The sequence below is a fragment of the Uranotaenia lowii genome, chromosome 1 (assembly GCF_029784155.1).
Source record: "Uranotaenia lowii strain MFRU-FL chromosome 1, ASM2978415v1, whole genome shotgun sequence".
Taxonomy (NCBI): Eukaryota; Metazoa; Arthropoda; class Insecta; order Diptera; family Culicidae; genus Uranotaenia; species Uranotaenia lowii.
This window is the reverse complement of record NC_073691.1, coordinates 112,637,617-112,660,985: the sequence shown is the minus strand read 5'-3', so window position 1 is coordinate 112,660,985 and position 23,369 is coordinate 112,637,617. Positions and strand designations below refer to the sequence as shown.

Below are 23,369 nucleotides of genomic sequence, written 5' to 3'. Positions count from 1 at the left end.
AACTAAATACAGTTTTAATTAACTGCTTTTTGTGGGAAACTGATTTATAAATACTCACAACTAACTATAGTCACGGCTAGCGAAATCCTCAATGTCACGACCTATTGTCCAACTGTAGGAACGGCCTAAAAATAGTTGCACACCTGTTTCTGTTATGTGTACCTTTTGAGTATTCTGATAATACCTACGATTTAGTGAATGATGCTGAATTGAACGTCGGGTTGATTTTAATTTAAACTAAAAAACACCAAGTTTAGAATCGAACGCAACTCAACTTCAACTGTTAGGATGACGAATCAAATTTCAATTTCAGTCTTCTTTATCTCGTTTGCCACTTATTTATTTATACTCATCTGTTATCGTTCTGACAGCGGGTGCCGTGTAGTCAGCCACTGTGGGCTGTCGAAGTCGCAACAACACAACAATTACAGCAAGGTGGGTATTTATATATTCAGGAGGTGTTCCCGAATAACGAATTCCCGATTCAGCCATTTTGGCTATGTAGGCTATGCAACTATGCGGAACTCATGAAGTTTGTTTACCAACAAACCACAGAAAAGCTGAGCAAAAAGTAAACAAACTCATTGAGAGCCCCGCTCACTCCTCGCAAACTTACTGTGAAAGTCGGAGAACCTAGTGTATCTAAGAACCTTGAATTACAGTAAAGTTGTCATAGGTGGAGACTTTAATAGTCACCATGAGATAAGGGGATGTGAAACAACCCAAGGAAAAGGTAGAGTCGTACATGAAGCTATCGTTGACTCAAACCTCGTGTTGCTTAACACAGGTGATAAAACTTATAACCCTGGAATAATCAATCAAAATTTTAGTGCAATTGATCTTTCTTTATGTTCAGCAAACTTGTACAACCTCACAAAATGGTCAACTCAACCAAAATCCTTCGGAGGAAGCGGACATATTTTTGTAGTTATATCACTTGAACTCCAATGGAGAAGAAAAATTAAAACTTATTATGTATGTATGTATGTAGATAATCCACCATGGGTGCACGGATTCACCGCAGTTTCGCCAACGTATGCGCTAAATTGCATTCTTTAGATTATAAGTTCGGCCAATCTTCAATGCAAATTAGCACATACCCGACACCATGGCTTCGTGTGAACTGTCATGTAATGAATGAATTTCGTGTATGTGTATGTCTTATTTGTAGAACGAGCAAACAGTTTCGCAACCGTATAAAATTCATAACATTTTCAGTGCTATGAATCTTCGACAGGTATTCCGCATGCGTGTAGATACCTGCCCAGCTGGCAACTGATTGAATGTTCTTATATCATATAATCAATAAATGAAATAGTTATAAAACAGAATAACCTCACCTTTATACCCAACTTACCTCAAGACACACTAAGCTTACCTTACTTTACCTTACCTGATCTAAAATAAACAATTTTTGAAGTATTAACGTCCTACTAATAATAATTCAAGTAAATTGTACTGTTAAAATGAATGAATTAAAAAATTGTTATAATAAATGTTTACATTATGTTGGCGATGTACATGCTGTAGGAAATAAATAATTAAATTACATGGAATTTAGACGTTAATTGCGGTATAAATAAATAGTAAACAGTGAGATTCGAGGAAAGAGAATCTGCACAACTTTTAAGTATAACTGAAACTGTAAATTCCATGAATATCTGAAAATAAAAGAATCCGGTGCTGAGGTGAATATTTCAGGCGATGTCCAAGTCGATCGCTGGAAATTGAATAAATCCCCATATTTTATCATGCAAAGTTTAAAAAAAAAATCTAACAAAAAGCCATACAAAACCATGAGCGGCTCGAACTCACATCGGGGGGAATCAAATTGGCGTCCCAGTTTGTTTGCAAAATGAAGATCTTTATCGATGTTCATAAAATATTGTATGTAAAACAAACTAAATTTGCCTCTGCCTCTAGAAAAGCAAAGTGTGGACTTGAATTGATAGTTGAAATAGTTGAAATTTTAAGGCAGTTGGGTGACAAGTATATGGAATTAGGCTGTATGTATGTTGACTATCTCTCTTAATAAAAAAAAAAAACATGAACACAGTTATCAATCGATATGAAATAAAAAACTTCCGACGTAATAAGATGACAAAACGATGAATACCTAAAGGGACAATAAAGGGTTATTTAATACACAAACTAATAGTAACGGTTTCGTTAATCATGATGATACCTACTTTCTGATGTTATGCTCACACTTTCAATGATTCTGAAAAATACTTTTGATAATATGATAAAATTATCGGCAGAATATTTTTTAAAAGAAAAATTAAAACTTATTATGACAGAAAATCGATTAGAGAACAAATTGCCCAAATACAACATTGAGAATTTGAAAATCTTCAAGAACTCTCAGGAAAAGCCAAAATGATATTAAAAAATAATAAAAAAAAAAACAAGTGCTTATACTGCAAAATATTACTGGAGTGCTGAATTATCCACTCTATATGCAGAAAAACAAAGCGCACTAAAGAAATACCACGAATGTTGCAACAGCACAAACTTAATTGAGTGGAAGAAAAACGCAGCCAAGTTCCAAAAGGCTAAATTAAAACATATAAGAGAGAAGTTGCAAGAACTAGCAGGTTCAATAGATCCACTTAACATGAAACAAAACTGGAAACTTGTGAGAGGTTTAAAAGCTACACCAGTAGTTAATATAAAAAACAATCCCATCAAAGAACAAAAACAACTGGCCAACGAATTTTTATTGATTAATTTCGGAGAAAGTAGTAGAAAAGCGACAGCACAACCACAGGAAAATACCATACATTGCATAATAGACTTAGCTAAATGGAGCTAAACAACGCCGGTAACGCGGTGGGGTGGTAGGTTTTAAAGTTACAGAGGTTGCGACTCGAGAACGACGGATCGGTCACTTCGCACAGCAGCACCAGGAGAAGAACAATACGTGAAACAAAGACGGGACCGATAAAAATGCACAAAACACGATGAAAACACGGTAGAAAATGGAGCTTTGTAACTGTAAGTACAAGTGTTGACAAAAATCATACATACACACAATCAATACATACAAACCACAAGAGGTCTAACATCTGGTCGCATGTGGTAGGAACCCAACAATGAAAAAATGGCCCTATAGCTGTTGGTTAGCTGGCGCTATACAACGTGACACGTTTCGAACAAGGCTAGAAGTGCTAGTAGTCACTAGCCCGGTTTGCGTGGTCCTCTCCGACAAAACTTGCCTAATCTTGATAATTGAGTCACCGAGCTAAGAATAATACAGTTAGACGGTTATTTCAAACTCTGGGTGCTGTTTTCTCTGAATAGTTCAGATTAGTTTTGATACAGAATTGCTTTGTGAACATGTACGCGAGATCTACATATTCAACTTATATTCGCGTAAATAATTCCAAAATTAATATAATTATGACTTTTACAACGCTTACAACATAGAAATGCTTCTTTATTACTTAATATTAAAATGCAATTAATTTCATAAATTCCGTAAGTAGCAATGCCAGCTTCGAAAGTTTATTTTTTCCACGAACGTTCCAACTGTTCGGCGATTGCTTCCAAGAAGTCTTGGGTGTTCAAATACATTCCTTCCTTGGTGTTTTTACCGCCATGAATGCAAATGGCCAAATCCTTCGTCATTTTACCCGATTCGACACAATCAACGCAGGCTTTCTCAAGGGCAGTGGCAAACCGTCCCAGATCCGGGGTGTTGTCTAACTTAGCTCGGTGTTCCAGACCTCGAGTCCAAGCAAAGATCGACGCGATCGGGTTTGTCGAGGTTGGACGTCCCTTTTGATGTTCCCTGTAAACAATTTGGCATAGTCAGATCGACAAAAAATGTTTGCACTTTCCGGAAATTTACCTGTAGTGGCGAGTAACGGTTCCGTGGGCAGCTTCCGACTCGATTGTTTTTCCATCGGGACATACTAGTACAGACGTCATAAGACCGAGGGAGCCATATCCCTGGGCGACGATGTCCGATTGGACGTCACCGTCATAATTTTTACAGGACCAAACGAAACCTCCATCAGATTTCAAGGCTTGCGCAACCATGTCATCGATTAATCGATGCTCATACCAAATTTTAGCATCATCGAACTGCTTCTTATAGTGCTTCTCATAGATTTCCTGGAAGATGTCTTTGAATCGACCGTCGTATCTCTTCAGAATGGTGTTCTTGGTAGACAAATAAAGTGGCCACTTCTTGCCAAGTGCAATTTGGAAGGACGAGTGAGCAAACGCCGCGATGGAATCGTCTGTATTGTACATTCCCATGGCTACGCCACCTGCCTTGTAGTTGAAGAGCTCAAATTCCTGGACGGTTCCATCATTGGCAGTATAAACCATTTTCACAGTTCCTGGTTTCGACACAACAAAGTCCTGGGCCTTGTACTGATCACCGTGAGCGTGACGACCGATTATGATTGGCCTAGTCCAGCCAGGTACCAGTCTAGGAATGTTGCTACACAAGATGGGTTCACGGAACACGGTTCCTCCCAGAATATTACGGATAGTTCCATTCGGACTGAGCCACATTTTCTTCAGCTTGAATTCTTCGACCCGCTGCTCGTCGGGAGTAATGGTGGCACACTTAATGCCAACATTATGCTTCAGGATGGCATGAGCCGCATCGATCGTCACCTGATCATCAGTTTGATCTCGGTAGGGCAACCCCAAATCGTAGTACAGACACTCGACCTGCATTCACCGAAAAAACAGTTGAATATATTGGAACATAACTGATACAACACGATCGACCTACCTTGACATATGGAAAGATCAATTTTTCCTTGATGAAATGCCAGATGATTCTGGTCATTTCATCGCCGTCCATTTCGACGACCGGTTTCGAGGCCTGAATTCGTGCATCTGAACCTACAAGTAAATTAACCAACGAAAAAAAAAAATCAGTCAGATTGTTTGAATTATTATTGTTAGTAAATCATAAGCGACAGGTATTTGATTTTTTGTGAATAAATAAATTCGTAGCTAGAAATTTCAAAAAATAGTACAGATGAAAATTAACATTGAATTGTAATTCTAATTTTATTGAGTAACGTTAGCCTTCTTTGGTACTACATAATTTTAAGGAAACCTTGAAGAAGCGGTTCAATGAATATTGAAGAATCAACGTAACCACAACACACACTAGAGTAATAATCTTCTACGGTTTTTTTGAAACAGGTCCTGGTAGGACTACCCCCATGAGGTTCCAAAAAAGCAGTAAGCAGTAAACATCAAGCAAGATTCAATTGAAATTTCTAAAACATATAGCTCTATTTCTATTATTAGAGCAAACGCACCAATAAGTGAGTATACGCGGCCCGGTTTTGCTCATTTCAGCGGCCCGGTTTTAGGATACACACCCTTTCGCGCACCAGGCGGTAGCTTTAATTATTTTTACATTTAGCATTGCACTGAGAAAACGTTAGCAGAAAATCTTGATAAAAAAATTATACGGATCGAGTAAGTTTTCTGAGTCGTGAGTGTTTTCGCTTAAAATTCGATTGATGGTGATTTTTTGAATGGTAGATCGAAAAATTTAGCTCGTTCAGCTGCTATCCGAGACGTCATAGTAGACATCCTGGGGGTTTATGCCGTTCTTCACCAGCAGGGTCGCAAGCAGCTTCAACCGACCAACAACCTGGTCCGGTGGAGGTTGCAGCCGAAACTTCCAAGCAGCAGCAGCCGGAATCAAAGCCAGCAGAACCTGCGCCAAATATGCCAGCTGCTGTGGAGTCCCATCATCAAGTAGGAGGTTTTCGCCGCTGGTCACAGACATCGGCTTCAGTGAGTCGGACCCGCCCGCTTTGGTGCAGCGAGATGAGAGACCGTGTTCCATAATTCCCCGGTTTAAGTGATTTTATGCATTCTCGTTTTTATGCTCCTCATCAGGAAGCGACCAATACGCCGTTTGGATCTACGGTTGAACCCAATCTTCACCGAGGGAGTCATCTTTGTGCTGGCTCTGATCTACCAGGTAATAAATATCTCCTATTGGAAGAGTAATAAGCCATAGTCGAAGCAGATTTCAAGAAAATCTAAAAAATTCTCTTACTTAAATCACAGGCTCACATGGCACTGCGGTTTAACAAGTACCTTCGGCTCGAACATTGTTTATGTTATTTACTGTACATTTTCCTCAGGCCATCAATGGTATGCTCCAGGTCTCCTAGGAAACTTGCGGCGCGTCGTTATTATTCTCAACGTCGCGACGTATGCAACGTGTCGCTAGTAGGCAAAGCTGCTATGATTATTAGCGCTCATATTATAGATTTTTTCTGCATGCATAATACTTGGTTGAGAAATAGGCGCCTAATTTTTAAATTTTTCAGCGATCAATGAACAGTATGCTTTGGTTACTATTATCTTGCATCGACGTTTGCTAGCGACGCCTCGCCCATGGAGACGAAAAACAAACCCCTCGAAGGAAAGAAAATCTCTAAAAATGGAGCTTGACTTTTCAATTTCAGATTTTGGCCAATCAAATATTATATGTTTTATTCGATCAGCAAAATGTCAACCTGAGTCACATCTAGGCGTCATTCATAACCATGTGCTGTAGAAATGAGCTAGGAACCAAGAACAAAAAAATCACATCAAGGCTTCATATCGCCACCACTTGCATTGAAAATATGCTTGGTTGAGAAATACGCGCCAAAATATTCTCACTGATCAGTGTGCTATGCCATGATTACTATCTTCTAACGACGTCTGCTCACGACGCCTTGACCTTGGAGACGAAAAAATGGAAGCCATGACTTTTATTTCATTCAAAAAACTACAAATTTAACTATTACGGATAATTGATGCGACTTTCTGTTGTTTTTATTCGATATAAACCGATTCGCATGGCTACAGAATATTCTAAAAATAATTTCATTCGAATCGTTTGGGTCATTTCGGAGGAGTAGTACTACAAACACCGTTACAAGAGAATTTTATATAATAGATAAAATTACATCGAAAACAATGTAAAACACGACAGATCCCTTGTTTTCCTTTTTTTCGCGGCATAAATTGTTTTTATCTGAGATGGTGGTTTATTGTGCGAAAAGAAAAAAATTCGCTTCCGCAGTTAATTTTGTATTAAAACCGAACCAAATTCTTTCAGAATTGAATTGCAAAATGGTAGGTTATAGTTTTAGACGAAATAAAAAAAATGGAACTTCAAATTCTCTTTCGATTGCAGGAATTGCATTTTTATAAATGGATCAAAGGCCGAATCAATGTTGAATGTTTCTGATGTTCAGGGGATTCCGATTACTATGCTATTCCGGAAGGATTCAAGAATGCCTGACGCTGATCGGCAAAACATCGCCCTGCTGGGGATCATCGGACACAACCACAATTTCAGCTGCCAGTGATGGTGGATATTTTTTGAGTTTGCAGTGTATCCGAAATATATGTTAAAAAAAAATGACACATGTGGCGTATTTATTTATAAACAACACCCAAAATCTGATTATTTAAAAAAGATTTGTAATATTAACGGTAATATGTTTTGAAATTTACATCATTGTGTATTTTTACACGACGGTTTATGTCATCCGTTTTCGTGCATTGTTTTCGATCTAAATTTACACGCCTCAAAAATTACATTGTTGAGAAAAATACACCGCGGTAGAATTTTATATCAAAATCGATGTTCCGTTTTCGTGCATCGTTTTCGATCTTAATTTACACGATTTTTTCTTGCTGTGTAGCTAACTAACAGGAGAAACTCAGAAAAGAGAATTCCCATGTATAGCGAGCCCAGTGGTTTGAGAGCGTGTTTTTACACACACTTCAAACGATCAAAACCGTAACAATACATGGGCCTGCTGAGCTTTCCTTATGCGAGAACAGTTCTAGCGACGTTGCCATTTTTTCAGATTCTCGCTGCGAATAGTTGCTACTTGTCGATTTTTCGCTTTTCACATTTTATCTATTCCGCGTTCGTTGGCCAAGTGTTAATTTTTGAACCGTATTTTCTTGTCGTTTTTTTTTTTTGCCAATGATTGTTTATTATATGATTTTAATCGCCGTAATTTAAACTCCTATCTATACCTCCCCGTGGTATCGACTGAGACGCGAGTAACCTAAGCGGATATCTGGTACCCAACCCCGGTGGATGCTTTGGTCGCATGCAGACTGAGAAGGTGGCCGCACGCGTCTGTTCCCTAGGTCAGGGGCGGCGTACAACAACAACCGAGCGTCTGATCTCCAGGTCAGGGGCGGCTCAAACAGCGTCTGTCTCGCAGTGAGGCTGAAATTACGAAATGCGGCTCCCGTCAGCTAAGTCCAAGATGGCAGCCCCATCGTGGGATGGGGACTTTAGGCTAACATCCTACTGCTCCCGATTCATAAAATTGTTGTGGAATCCGAAAGAAATGACCGACCTGAACTTTGGCGACGACTTTTAGAATGAAAACACGGACACGAATTGGAAATTGGAACGTTTTAACCCTTGCCCAACAAGGTAAGCTGGTTCAACTTGCTAGAGAAGCTAGCCGCCTCAAGCTTGAAATTCTGGGACTGAGCGAAGTCCGTTGGCTTAATACTGGAGAACACAAGACACAATCCGGGCAAGTCCTACTTTACTCTGGCATACGAGGAGAACATGCTACTCGGGAACGAGGAGTTGGTTTCCTGTTAAGCCCACAGGCCTACGCGGCCCTCATTAGATGGGAACCGATAAACGATAGAATAATCGTAGCCAGATTTAGAACACGGGTTAGAAACCTTACAATGGTCCAGTGTTATGCGCCAACTGACCTGCCCGATTTGCAGGAAAAAGAACAGTTTTACAGTCAACTGAACAGCGTGGTAGAGAAAATTCCGAAGGGTGACATTCAAATCCATTTGGGCGACTTCAACGCAAAGATTGGCTCCGACAATCAAAACCTTGAGGGCATCATGAGCGAAAACGGAGAGAATTTTGTGGCAACAACAACATGGTGATCGGTGGATCGCTCTTCCCCCATCGACCAGCACATAAGGTCACTTGGGTATCCCGAGATGGCCGAACAGAAAATCAAATTGACTACATCTGCATCAGCCGAAAATGGAGAAGGAGCCTTCTTGATGTCCGCAACAAACGAAGCGCAGACATTGCATATGACCATCACCTCGTCCTTGGCGAGATACGATTGAGAGTTGCGCGTGTCTAACGGCGCGAGGAGAAAGTTGGGTGTCGATACGACGTCCCCCGGTTGGAGAATCAAGAGGTGAAACGGACTTACGTTGAATAGCTAGAATCCCGAGCCTCGGAATTGCCGACAAACGGAACAGTCGAAAAACAGTGGTGTGCAATCAAGAATGCCTTTATCACGACGAGCCATGGTACTCTCGGTAAAGTTTGTGGAAGAAGAAGTGAATGGATGTCGCTTACGATATGCGGAGCTGGAAAAGGCAGTTAAACGAGCTTGTAGACGAGACAAGAGAGCCTGGACAAACTCTCTAGCCGAAGAGGGAGAAAGAGCCGCCGCCAATGGAGATATCCGATTACTTTATGACATTTCTCGCCGCCTCAGTGGTGCAAGGACTAATGCAAGAATGCCACTGAAAGACCGAGCAGGTCAGTTATTGACCGATCGAACAGATCAGCTCAAACGATGGACTGAGCACTTCGAACAACTCTTCCGAGTCACGAGTGACAGCCAGGCTGCTCTCCGAGCACTAAGTACGTTCACATGTTATTCCAAACTAGTTTGGGAGTGTACAGTTGCACTAAGAAACCTGGCCATAAGGAACAGAGTATCTTTATTCTGGGTACCAGGCCACTGCGGTATCCTAGGGAACGAAGAAGCAGACCAACTAGCTAGGGATCCTCTCAGGGACTGTTGATTGGACCTGAACCTTTCTGCGGAGTATCGAGAAGTGCCTTGACTATGGAGCTCAAGAACTGGGAAAGCACCACTATTGTTTCTAACTGGAAAACAGCGGAGGGAGCAACTCAGGCAAAAACCAAGCGCACGACTCTCCAAAAACAAGTTGAACTAAAGTAAGCATGAATTCAGTACTTACACAGGTCTCTTGACCGGACATTGTCCAACAAAACAGCATCTCAAAAGGATAAACATAATTCAAAACGATGACTGTCGGTTCTGCGGGTTCAAAAAAGAAACTGCAGAGCTCTTCTATGCAACTGCTGCGCCCTCCTAAATAGGAGAGAGCGTGTACTTGGGGCAAAGTTAATAAGCGCACAAGACATATGGTTGCATATCAGCCCTAAGAAGGTTATATCACACATCTTTGATATCAAACCCGATTGGGATAAAATGCTTTGTCAGCAATCAACTGTCACTTCAATCAATAGTGCAGGTGAACCTGACAGCATATACACTCAGAAATGAAAAAAATATAAAAATATCATTTTTCATGTACTTTCACGCTTTACCGTGCCCACTCACAGAGTTATTTCTCTGGGTGTAATTACTGGGATAGGGGAAAAGTTCATATAACGCCCCATGTGGCAAATACGCGCCACCCTTGATTTGAAGAATCTGAAACATTTTAAACCTGCAAAATATTACCAATTTGTTTTAAATGCTGTGATTGGTCAAGGCAAGTGAGAATTTTTCCTTAAAATGTACCTGTGTCGTGATAATTTCACAATTTAGGTTTTTCTTCACTTCGATCTAAATTTTAAAACACTTTTAATAAGGTGTCACCAAGCAGAGAAAAACGAATAAGACAATATTTTCTGACACATCGATAGAGGAGAATCTAAATTATGATTTTATGCTATAAAATCATACTGATCTCGCTAAGGTATGCTTTTCATGGGTATGTTCTATCACGGCCCATGCGCTCGTTATAACGCGCCAATCGTAGTAGGCTGAAAATAGCATTAATTTTTCAAAAAGGCAATTTTCATTGAAAATGAACAAAAAGTCTAAAACCATATCAAAATCCCTATTTTTCGCCGAGAAATATGGATTATAGGGGAACATGCCCTATTATGCGCCACCTAAGCGAATCGCTGATTTTCTATGTATTCCACGTACAAATTGTGTTAAAAATGGGTGTAATCGTTGAAGAAAAGTGTATTCTACAAATGCCTATGGTTTTTATTACTCAAATTGCTATAGTTTCTTCAAAAACTTGATTTTTAAAAACCATATTTAAAGCCACTGAACAAAACTGTGTTGCAAATACGCGCCGCTGTGTATTCAATACGCGCCTAGCAGCCGAACACACCCGAGAGCAGCCGAAGACCGAAAACACACCAATACTTACAAACACTTTGACTGAAAAGAAAATCAAAATGGACTAATAGAAATTTAACAAAAAATGAAAAATAGATTATTTTGGGCTGAATTAACGCTCAAAATATGGTTTTAGACTTTTTGTTCATTTTCAATGAAAATTGGCCTTTTTGAAAAATTAATGCTATTTTCAGCCTACTACGATTGGCGCGTTATAAAGAGCGCATGGGCCGTGATAGAACATACCCATGAAAAGCATACCTTAGCGAGTTTAGGGTGATTTTTCAGCATAAAATCATATTTTAGATTCTCCTTTATCGATGTGTCAGAAAATATTGTCTTATTCGTTTTTCTCTGCTTGGTGACACCTTATTAAAAGTGTTTTAAAATTTAGATCGAAATGAAGAAAAACCAAAATTGTGAAATTATCACGAAACAGGGGCATTTTAAGGAAAAATTCATACTTGCCATGACCAATCACAGCATTTAAAACAAATTGGTAATATTATGCAGGCTTAAAATGTTTCAGATTCTTCAAAACAAGAGTGGCGCGTATTAGCCACATGGGGCGTTATATGAACTTTTCCCCTACATGGATTTCTTGAAGATTCACGACCTCTCCTTCTTCCAGAGGAGAAACGGGAAGAAGCTCTACAAAGCATGGAAAGCTCGAAATCTTATTAAGCAAATGGAGCCATAAGTAACATGTGATTTTATTTGGTATGAATAATGTTGTTCTGGCAGTTCGTGGACCCTTCCCACACTGCAGGGGAAAATGGAAAATAAAAACGAGTTCTTAATATAAAGTTTTTAAACCATTATTGAAAAACAATTCAGATCATGTTTAAAAAAAATCTAAAGTTTTTTGTATTCCAATAAAAATTTGATGTGAAAGCTCTCATTGTGAAGATATCGAAAATTTATTTAAAGTGAAATTATTTTCACAAAATTTATTGATTTTTAGAAGGTGTAACAAAGCACACCGGGTCAGCTAGTGTTAGTATAAAAAAGATCTCGTAGTTAATTCATAAATGCGATCTTGTAAGGAATTTTATAAAATTTTGATCGGTGTGCGAATGAGTAGACACTTTCTAAAAAAAGAATGTAAAAACAAACAAATATCTTATTACTCCAGGACCTTTTTTAAAAATCTATGTGTCGATACAGCCAAAAAAACTCTTAAACTTTTCGTCCGACTTTTTTTCGTTAAGAGCTGTTAGATTCCTCGTCTAAAAATGGACACGTTACGAGCAATTTAGATAATACCTAATCTGTGGCGCAATTAACCTTCCGTCGCCGAAAATTATGATCATGCTGAGTTCGAGCTTTATTGGTGTTTAGTTTCAAAAGGCAACTGTCGGAAAAATGCTAAACGTTGTTAGGCATAGACTGCAAAATCGAATCGAGTTATGTGGTGCTGATAACAGTACTGGTCAAACCTTCGCGCAAAGTCCATTTTCAGTTCAAGTTCAGAAATCTAAACAATCCCTATCATTGGCCGCAATTCAAATGTATGGTTTTTAACTGGGTGATGACATGACTCAATCAGCATTCCAGCATCTAGTCAGATGGAAAAAATACAATCACCGAGATTAATGCAAATAATTCAATTACAAAGTTTATCATAACTGAGAAAAAAAAATGATAATTGTAAGAATTTTGCAATATAAAAAAATCAAAGCGAAATGAGTTAATTGTGTTTTCGGAAACCTTCATCAAAAGGCACTTGAAAGGCAAATTAAACCCTCTAGAATGAGCATTTCATTAACGAGTGAAAAGTTTGAGCCAGAAAATGTTTGTAAACTACTTTCGATTATCAATCCTCTGGCAGCTGATATCAAAGAAACTTTATATATTCACTAGCGTAGGCGATTTTGCTTGTTGTACAAGCCGGTAAAACCCGGTAAAACATTCCCAACCATGTGTGAGTCGCGTGTGAATTTGAGGATAGTTTTATAAACAATTTTTTTAATACAGAAAACATGAAAAAAATGAAATTCTAACGAAATTCTTCGAAAAAATCAAGAATAAGTTAACTTGCTTTGGATGAAGCAATTGGCGTTGAGGACCAAATAGTATATGAAAAAGGGTGCAAATAAGAATAGTACCACTTATGTTTTTTCCACAAAAATCAAGATTATTTCTTGAAATTGTCTGTGTAAAAGTGAATAACAATGCTTCTATGAATTATTCGAATAGATACGTTTTTAGGCGTTTTAAGTATTCCAATTGTTTTGGGAGGTTTTTAAGAGAGTTTGCTGTAGCACTTTATTTCTCCATAGACATGACGTTAACGGATGACAACATGGATTTTAGGCTAAATTTAAGCAAACATACTTAACCAATATTGAACACAATCGTTTTCTCCATACAATGAAAAGGCGACAGCATCAGCATCTTCTAGCGGACAAAATAGAAGCACTGATTCGAGAAATTAGTGTTATTTGTGATATCGTGGATTCCGGTACCGACTTAGTCAGAGATGCAAATTATGTATGTATGTATGTATGTCATGTATGTAGTTGAACCCACTAGTGGCTGATAGGTCTCCCGACCCAGGACGGTACGATAATATTGTTCATACTTAACTCATCAACAATAATTGCAGCATTACCAAGAAGTCCGTTACCACTGGCTTGGGACAGGTTTGACTCATCTTACTCCCTTCCAACTGTTCGAAACAAATTAAGAATTCTGAAAAGGTACCTACTCATGATTCTAAATTTGCCGAGATACTCTGGCTAACTTGAACCCACAATCCATTGTATATCAGTTTTCGGATCGTTCGATGCCCTGTCCAACCCCCCCACCAGTCCCCTTTAATAGAGTTAAGCTATTTTGATTGTTGAAATATAATAATAGTATAATATAATATTTTAAACATCTCACCTCGTAACATTTTAAAAAGATACTAGAACATCTTGAATTTAAGGGTACTTATCTTTCTCCCTAACAGGTTTGGGTTAAAGGATATGATCGGGAGACACTTTTGACTAGTGCATAGGTCGGCAACCTGCGGCTGTTTTATTGTAAAACTGCGGCTCTTCAGCTCACTGCGCTAATATAGCATATATTTTTGAATGAAATATTTAGAAATTCGTGCTAAAGCGCCTTGTGATCTGGCACAGAGATTTATATAGGTCCAAAAGAGAATTTTAAAATTTCATCCGCTGTCCATCCGCGACATCTGGAAACGAGGTCTAGTCATTCCAATCCCCAAACCCCAGAAAGATCCCAACAACATTGATAGCTACCGCCCTATAACTCTGCTGGACTGTACGGGTAAAATCATGGAAAGATTAGTCAACCACCGCCTGAATACCATCCTTGATAAAAACCATTTATTGGACGATCGACAGTTCGCTTTCAGGCCCGGCCGATCCACAGACGACTACCTATGCCACCTCGAAACCATCCTAGACGAAGCCTTGACTCGTAGCCAACACATCGAACTTTTGTCTCTAGATTTGTCTAAGGCCTTCGACCGTGTTGATAGAACTGCAATACTTCGCACCTTACGCGATTGGGGTATTGAAAATCGACTATTCAGTTACATTCAAAGCTTTCTTACTAATCGCTTTATCCAAGTTCTTGTTAATGCCACTCTTTCCGGCTCAAATTCCGTACCCACTGGTGTTCCCCAAGGTTCTGTAATATCCCCTACCCTCTTCCTAATTGCAATAAACTCCATATTCAAAATTATCCCTGAAAACATAAAAATCTTAGTATACGCCGACGATATTCTTTTAATATCCATCTCCCCTTTTGCCCGTCTTACTCGCCAGAGATTACAAACAGCCGTAAATAAGGTAGCTAGTTGGGCCCCAACCATTGGTTTCCAGTTCTCCCCTGATAAATCAAAACTCTTACATCTTGGCCCTCACAGGAAAAAGGTCAATAAATTACCCCCCTTAACAATGAATGGTCAAACCATCCCGCGAGTGCGCTGCACTCGACTGTTGGGTGTTTGGATTGATGATAAGTTGAACTTCCTTACGCATCTCAATCAAATCAGGAAAAATACAAACAACAAAATCAACATACTTCGTCTTCTAAGTAAAACCCCTAGCCACGCCAATCGCGATTCCCTTTACCGATTCCTACACGGCTGGCTACTCCCTTCAACCTTATACGGTTTGGGCCTTGTTAGTAGATGTGGTCCTTCTCTATATCAAAAGCTTGAACCTCTGTACAACAGATGTATTCGTATCATTGGCTCAGCATTTGTTACCAGTCCTATCGTTTCTATCATGGCCGAAAGTGGACAACATCCATTCAAATATCTTATCGCAAAATCTCTAACCTCTAAATCGCTACGATGGCTCGCCATTGGTGGCAGCGATGAAGCTCCATTAATTCCTCGCACAAACTCCTTACTCTTCGAAATGTCTAACACCTCCCTTCCGAAGACTTGTCCTAGGAGAAAGACTCCGTTTCGATATTGGACTGAAAAAGTCCCCCGCATTGACTTGTCCCTTTCCCTCAATATTAAAGCTGGACAGCACCCACTTACTGTTTTAGCATTTTACTACAGTCTTGTCCAGAACAAATACTCATCAACACCACATATCTTCACCGATGGCTCGAAAACCGCGGACGGACGGGTCGGGTGTGGTATTATCGATCCTCACGACCAACGCAGCATCGCTCTGCCGACACAATGCTCTGTTTTCAGCGCCGAGGCCTATGCTTTACTCAACGCCTTACTAAACATTACTAATCTTTCCCCTCCCACAACTATTTTCACAGATTCCGCCAGCGTACTGAAAGCAGTTCAATCCGGTAACATCAAACATCCGTGGATATCCTCGATTGCCGACGAAGCCCTGAACAAGAATGCTACCCTCGTCTGGATACCTGGTCATGCAGGCATACCAGGCAACGAGGCTGCCGACCGACTCGCCTCGATTGCTACAAATCTCGATCCCCTACCTACTCCTATCCCGCAACAAGACGAATATCGCTATATTAGTAATAGACTGTCCCTCGCCTGGGAAGAAAACTGGGCAATAAACCGAACAGCCAAGCTAAGGGAAGTCAAAAACACCACTCAAAAATGGGCCGACAGACCCAACCCCAAAGAAAGGACCGCACTCACCCGGCGTCCGAATTACCCAATCTTACCTTCTCGATAGAGAGGACCCCCCTATTTGCCCCGCGTGCAATTGTCCAGTTACAGTTAAACACATTTTGGTTAACTGCCAAATTTATGAAAATCAAAGATCTCTTTGCGAGTTGGCTGACAACTTGCGCGAAATTTTATCTAATTGCCCTGACGAAGAGAAAAAGTTAATTACCTTTCTCAAAAATACCAAACTTCTATCCCAAATCTAGTCGTTGTCCGATCCGGACCTGCGTTCCGTCACCCGAATTTGTTTCTCAACAAAACCGCACATGCGTTCGGACAAAATGTTTCCTTAAATCCGGTCTTTTATGCCACCAGGACTTTTTGTTTCCCTATAGAGACGGACCTGATTACCGTTAGAACAACCAGTTTCCTGATACATCTGGTCTTTATTACCGTTAAAACAATTAAATCCGGTCTTTTATGCCACCAGGACTTTTTGTTTCCCTATAGAGACGGACCTGATTACCGTTAGAACAATCTGTTTCCTGACACATCTGGTCTTTATTACCGTTGAAACAATTTGTCCCACCATCCGGACCTGCGTGCCGTCCCTGGAAACATTTTCGAAATAAAACAAGAAACGACAGGACTAGGGAAGAATGCCACCTAGTGGTAAATTCCTGGCAAAAAAAAAAAAAAAAAAAAAAAAAAAAAAAAAAAAAAAAAAAAAAAAAAAAAAATCGACTCGGTTTCTTTCTCTGTTTGCCGTCAAGCTGAACAGACCGTTGCTGCGCTTCGATCTGAGTGTGGACCCCACCAGTGGTAATCCGACTCAGATATCGATTTGCAGTAGTTCAGTGGCAACCGTGGACCAGTGAGCAACGATGACGGTGAGCAGCGATGACGGCCACCATACCAGCGTAGACAGCCAGCGGCGGAGGCGTTCAGTGGCGGAGGACTCCAGTGGCAGTGGCAGGGATCCTACAGGTCATCGCAAGTGGCGTTGCATGGTCGAATTATGTCACATGGTCAATTTATGTTGCATGGGCGATTATGTTGCATAGTTAGATTTTGTTACATGGTCGGATTATGTTGCATGGTCGGATTATGTCACATGGTCGATGGTTGGATTTCGTCACATGGTCGGATTATGTTGCATGGTCGGATTATGTCACATGGTCGATTATGTCACATAGTCCGATTATGTTGCATGGTGAGATTTCGTCACATGGTCGATTTATATTGCATGGTCGGATTGTGTCATGGTCCGATTATGTTGCGTGATCGATTTATGTCATATGGTCGATAATGTTGCATGGTCGGATTATGTTGCATGGTCGGATTATGTCACATGGTCTGATTATGTTGCATGATCGATTATGCTGCATGGTTGGATTATGTTGCATGGTCGGATTATGTCACATTGTCCATTTATGTTGCTAGGCGATTATGTCACATGGTCCGATTACGTTGCATGATCGATTTATGTCACATGGTCGATAATGTTGTATGAGCGATTATGTCACATGGTCCGATTATGTCGCATGGTTTAATTTTGTCACATGGTCCGATTATGTTGCATGGTCGATTATGTCACATGGTAAAATTATGTTGCATGGTTAGAATTCGTCACATGGTCGGATTATGTAGCATGGTCGGATTATGTTACATGGTCAAATTATGTCACATGGTCCGATTATGTTGCATGGTCGGATTATGTTGCATGGGAGATTATGTTGCATAGATAGATTTTGTTACATGGTCGGGTTATGTTGCATGGTCGGATTATGTTGCATGATTGATTTATGTCACGTGGTTGATAATGTTGCATGGTCAGATTTTGTCACAGGGTCTATTTATGTTGCATGGGCGATTATGTCACATGGTCCGATTATGTTGTATGATCGGATTATGTTGCATGATTCGATTATGTTGCATGATCGATTTATGTCACATGATCGATAATGTTGCATGGTCGGATTTTGGCACAGGGTCCATTTATGTTGCATGATCGATTATGTCACATAGTTCGATGATGTTGCATGATCGGATTATGTCTCATGGTCGGATTATGTTGCATGATCAGATTATGTCACATGGTCCGATTATTTTGCATGATCGATTTATGTCACATGGTCGATAATGTTGCATGGGCGATTATGTCACATGGTCTGATTCTGTTGCATAGTTTAATTTTGTCACATGGTCGGATTATGTTGCATGGTCGGATTATGTCACATGGTCCGATTATGTTGCATGGTCGGATTATGTCACATGGTCGATTATGTCACATGGTCGATTATGTCACATGGTCCCATTATGTTAAATGGTTGGATTTCGTCACATGGTCGGATTATGTTGCATGGTCGGATTATGTCACATGGTCTATTTCTGTTGCATGGGCAATTATGTCACATGGTCTGATTATGTTGCATGATCCGATTATGTTGCATGGTTAGATTTTGTCACATGGTCAGATTATGTTGCATGGTCGGATTATGTCACATGTTGAATGGTCGGATTATATCAAATGGTCCGATTTTGTCGCATGGTCGGATTATGTTGCATGATCAGATTCTGTCACATGGTCCGATTATGTTGCATGGTCCGATTATGTTGCATGGTCGGATTATGTTGCATGATTCGATTATGTCACATGGTCGATTTTGTTGCATGATCGAATTATGTCACATGGTCGATTATGTTCATGGACGGATTATTTCACATGGTCGATAATGTTGCATGGTTGGATTATGTCACATGGTCCGATTTTGTTACATAATCGGATTATGTCACATGGTCTGGTTATCTTGCATGCTCCGATTATGTCACATGGTCCGATTATGTCACATGGTCGGATTATGTCACATATTTGTTGCATGGTCGATTATGTCACAGGATCGGATTATGTCACATGGTCCGATTATGTTGCATGATTCGATTATGTTGAATGGTTGGATTTTGTCACATGGTCGGATTATGTTGCATGATCGAGTTATGTAGCATGGTCGGATTTTGTCACATGATCAAAATATGTTGCATGGTCGAAAATGTTGCATGATCAGATAATGTCACATCTTCGATTTAACTGCATGATCGGATATTGTCACATGGTTGATTATATTGCATAATCAGATTGTGCCACATGGTCGATTATGTTGCATGGTCGGATTATCTCAGATGGTCGATTTTATTGCATAGTTGAATTAGGTCACCTGGTCGAATTATGTTACATGATCTGATTATGTTGCATGATCCGATTATGTCACATGTACTGCATGCTCAGATTATTTCTGGCGATAGGTTTATGTCACATGGTTAAATTCTGTTAAATGATTGAAATTTGTTACGTCATATTGCCATTTTGACACTCATATGTTGGTCATTTCAAAAATGCACTATAAGTTCTGTTATTCTATACATTGACAAAAAACAATTGCGTAATTCTACGTTTAGCGGTCGTAGCCAAATTACTACCTCCCCCACTTTTTTTCTCATTTAAGGAAAATAAGGGCATAATGACCACCTTAAGGAACATGCTTGTTTAACCATAGAAAACAGCTATAATAGGTGAATTTCATCATTGTCTCGTGTTTAGACACTCAAAAAGTCAACTTCTTAACTGGGTGAAACTTGAAAAAAAGTAGATATAAACGTCTGTTCTTTCTGGATATATTTCGGATGGGAAATGGACAAGACACCTTCTCTTGTCGATAACTAAAACTTAAGAGAATATTTTATTGTCTTTGCATAACGATTACAATTTTTACCGCGCAAATCTTAGCTAATAAACAATATGCTTTGATTCCTGGCAACATTATAGCGATAGTCCAAACAAATCAATCAGCTAGTATACATCCAGGCGTTTTCACTAACATCTCAGGGTGACCAATAATGTTAAGATTCAACAACGTTTAAAAATGCATTTGAAATTATTGTGCCGAAATCTGAAAATCAGTCACTGTAGGGGCAGTATAAGGACCAGCAATCGGGGCACGATGAGCGTTTTCTGCCGTAGAATCCAGCAGTTTACATCTGACGATTTACTGATTGGTAAGGTATCGGAGAGCCGAGAGATAATCAGAAAACTCGAGTTCGGTTCATGGTCGAGCCGATTTTTTTTTTTCATTTGGCATTCATAATCAGTTGAAAAATAATTTATGAAATTTCAAATTAATTTCAATACAGTTTTGCAAATTCTTTACAAACCTTGTGAATTGGGTGCAAAAAGGTGTTTGTGATTGATTAAGATTTAAAAAAATGCTAGAATTCGCTAATCTTAAGAAATAACAGCTATTATTAAAAAGTTACTTTTTTCATAAAAAAAATTGATTTTAAACTTTTTTCTGCTTATTTTGTTCGATATCTCTTATATTATATTAAAAAATCTTAATAAAAAATACCTTGAAATTATTTTGTTTCAACTCGTAAATATTTCTTGTTAGTACATTACTTATAAACATCAAAGCGTTTCCGAAATAGTTGGATTTTGATTAATGTTGTTTTAAAACACTAACTATTTACCTTCCATAAACCATACAAATTTGAAATTTTGTTTCTCTTTTGAATATTTTTAATGAAAAGCAGGTCACTCTTGTTACAAATGTAAAAGATCGATTAATCAGAGATCGATCATCAAGCTCCGATTTTTAGATGGATCGATCCCAGAACCGTTCATCTGAATCGATTATGGAGATCGATCTTTTCACGAAGATCGAACAATCCTAGTGTATGGCACTGCTTGAATTATCGCGCAAACGGTTTGAGTGAAATCTATGCGGATCAAAATATTTTGTACAAACCATCCTCTGTGGCATGGTGTATGGTGCTGTTTGTACAAAATCCAGGCCATTTCCTCAGCCTCAGCCGGTGGGTGGAGATTGTTTTTGTTGTTGCTGTTGTTGTTTTCGCCAGCAATCGTTTGCCGTGGAATCATCGAATTGACAAAAGCCGTTTGTGTAGTCTATGGCCCGCTTTTTAAGTTAAAGGCTGCGATTTCAAGCTTTGAGCCGTCATGGAATAAATATGGGGGATTAGAAAATTGAACGTGCATTATCTGGAAAAACTTGAAACCAAGTCCCCCGCTTTCAGCCTTTTAGTAGGTAATTAAATAAAAGGTTTTAATTTTAAAACAATTCAATTTCATTGGTCAATTTATAACTTTGAGCTATTGTTGGTCATCAATGTGTTAAATTTTTGAAAACGATAAATGTGAATAATCTCAATCAAAACTTACAATGCTTACATGGCCAAACGTGGGCCAAATTTCGATGATGATGAATACAAAGCTTGAAAAATTTGTTAAAGTCATACAACTCATTTTGATTTATATTTTATGTGAACCTGAGCAACGCCAGGTAAAATCAGCTCGTTTTTTTTTCTCCATCTGTACCGTTGAGCCTTCAACACGTACGCCGGAGCACCGTATCGTTGCTGGGTAGGGTAACGGACTTATTTTGGACCAGTGGACCAATTTTAGACCACCTTGTCTAGCTCTCTTATAAAACAACTAATAATTAAAAAAAAATAGGTTCATTACATTAAGTGTCAGGGCGTCAACAATATTTGCTTAAAAAAATTCTTGATTATTTGTTTTATAAGAGAGCTAGACAAAGTGGTCCAAAATTGGTACACTGGTCCAAAATAAGTCCGTTACCCTACCTGCAGGAACATTTTACATTATTTATTTTATCCTTACCTGTTTTTCAATCTGCATTTTTCTGTGCTAAAATTATTTTCATTTTCTTTTATTCATAATTTTCTCTTTTCTTTCCAGCATGGGGAACTTATCGAGCCGGCGCTCAAGAGCCGGAAGCAAACGGATGGCCGAACCTAATTCAGGTCCATCGCAGAAAAAGTTAAAATTTCCAATTCATTCGATGTCCTTCATAACATCGGTGATAAGGAAATATTCATATTTAATTCTGATAAGAGTACTACGAAACTTTCTTCTTCTTAAACTCTTAAAAACGAAAAGGTTCCACGAATTACGGTCACGATTCCGGATTTCAATGCCTTTCGGAAAGAAATCGTCACTTCCGTCAAGGATGTGAAGATTTCTTTTCAGATCGGTCGAAGGGAAACTGCTCGTATATCGGCGGAATCTTTAAAAGATTTTCAAAAAAAATTTAAATTATTCGAATAATAAAAAACACCATTTTTTCACGTACGACACTAAAAGTGATCGTCCTTTCAAAGTTGTACTTTGTGGTCTTACCGGCGATCAGACACCGGATGAAATCACAACCGAATTGAATTTTTTGTTAGGTTTCTCTCCGATTCAAATGAGGAAAAGAACCAACACGAATAATACCAGTAGTGTTGGTTTTGCTCCTGAGCTTTATTTGATCCATTCTAAAAAGGATCAGGTTAATAATTTGCAAATTCTTGAAAAGACTCGTCTTATGTTTCATTGTCGAGTCTAATTTGAACCTTTTCGTAAATTTTCTACTAATTTTCTTCAAAATATTACGCAATGTTATCAAGCTTTTTGTCACGGCACTTAAAATTGTAGAATGAATGCCAGATGCATGCTTTGTGGCTCATTCGATCATGAAAAATCTACATGCCTTTTTGGTAGTGATAAACCACAGACAGAATTTTTCAAGTGTGCGAATTGCACAGGTAATCATTCCTCGATTTCTATAAGCTGTCCCGTTAGGGTAAAAATTATTGCTTCTAGGAAAAATCCCAAAGTTTTCAGAAAAGTTTCTTCTCATCCTTCCTCTTTTTCGTCTTCACACGTCAGACCGGTAAACAATCTGCCTGTTCGCGGTCAGCCTCGGCCTACATTGAAATCACGTCTAGGTGATGCTCGAAGTAATTTTAATGTTACCTGTGCTGATTCAACGTCACAGACTCGTTGTTTAACGTTCTCAGAGGTGGTTGAAAATGGGTTTCTCTCTTCAGGCATAACTAATAAAAATGGGGAAAACCAAGTCTCAACGTTCATGCGAAGGCTTGGGAAAGTCTTCGAAATTCAAATACTTGTTCTTCTCCTTCATTTTCTGATCCTAAAAATTTTGTTGATTTGGATGAGATTACTGAGAAAAAATTAAAATTTTTGCATCAAAATTTAATGGAAATGATGCAACTTATGTTGAATGCAAATTCAATGT

At 39.1% G+C, this 23,369-nt stretch overlaps 1 protein-coding gene across 1 annotated transcript in view; it reads right to left on the bottom strand.

Annotated features, from left to right (window-relative positions):
- Positions 1-3,418: 3,418 nt before the first annotated feature.
- The window catches only part of LOC129738838 (isocitrate dehydrogenase [NADP], mitochondrial-like), a 49,851-nt gene continuing 29,900 nt past the window's right edge, over positions 3,419-23,369 (bottom strand). The window contains exons 2-4 of the mRNA XM_055730143.1: positions 4,754-4,866; positions 3,854-4,689; positions 3,419-3,793 (exon numbers count right to left, since the gene is read on the bottom strand). Of these exons, the coding sequence (XP_055586118.1) occupies positions 3,508-3,793; positions 3,854-4,689; positions 4,754-4,866 (1,235 nt within the window). The 3' untranslated portion in view covers positions 3,419-3,507. The remainder of the gene's footprint in view (positions 3,794-3,853; positions 4,690-4,753; positions 4,867-23,369) is intronic.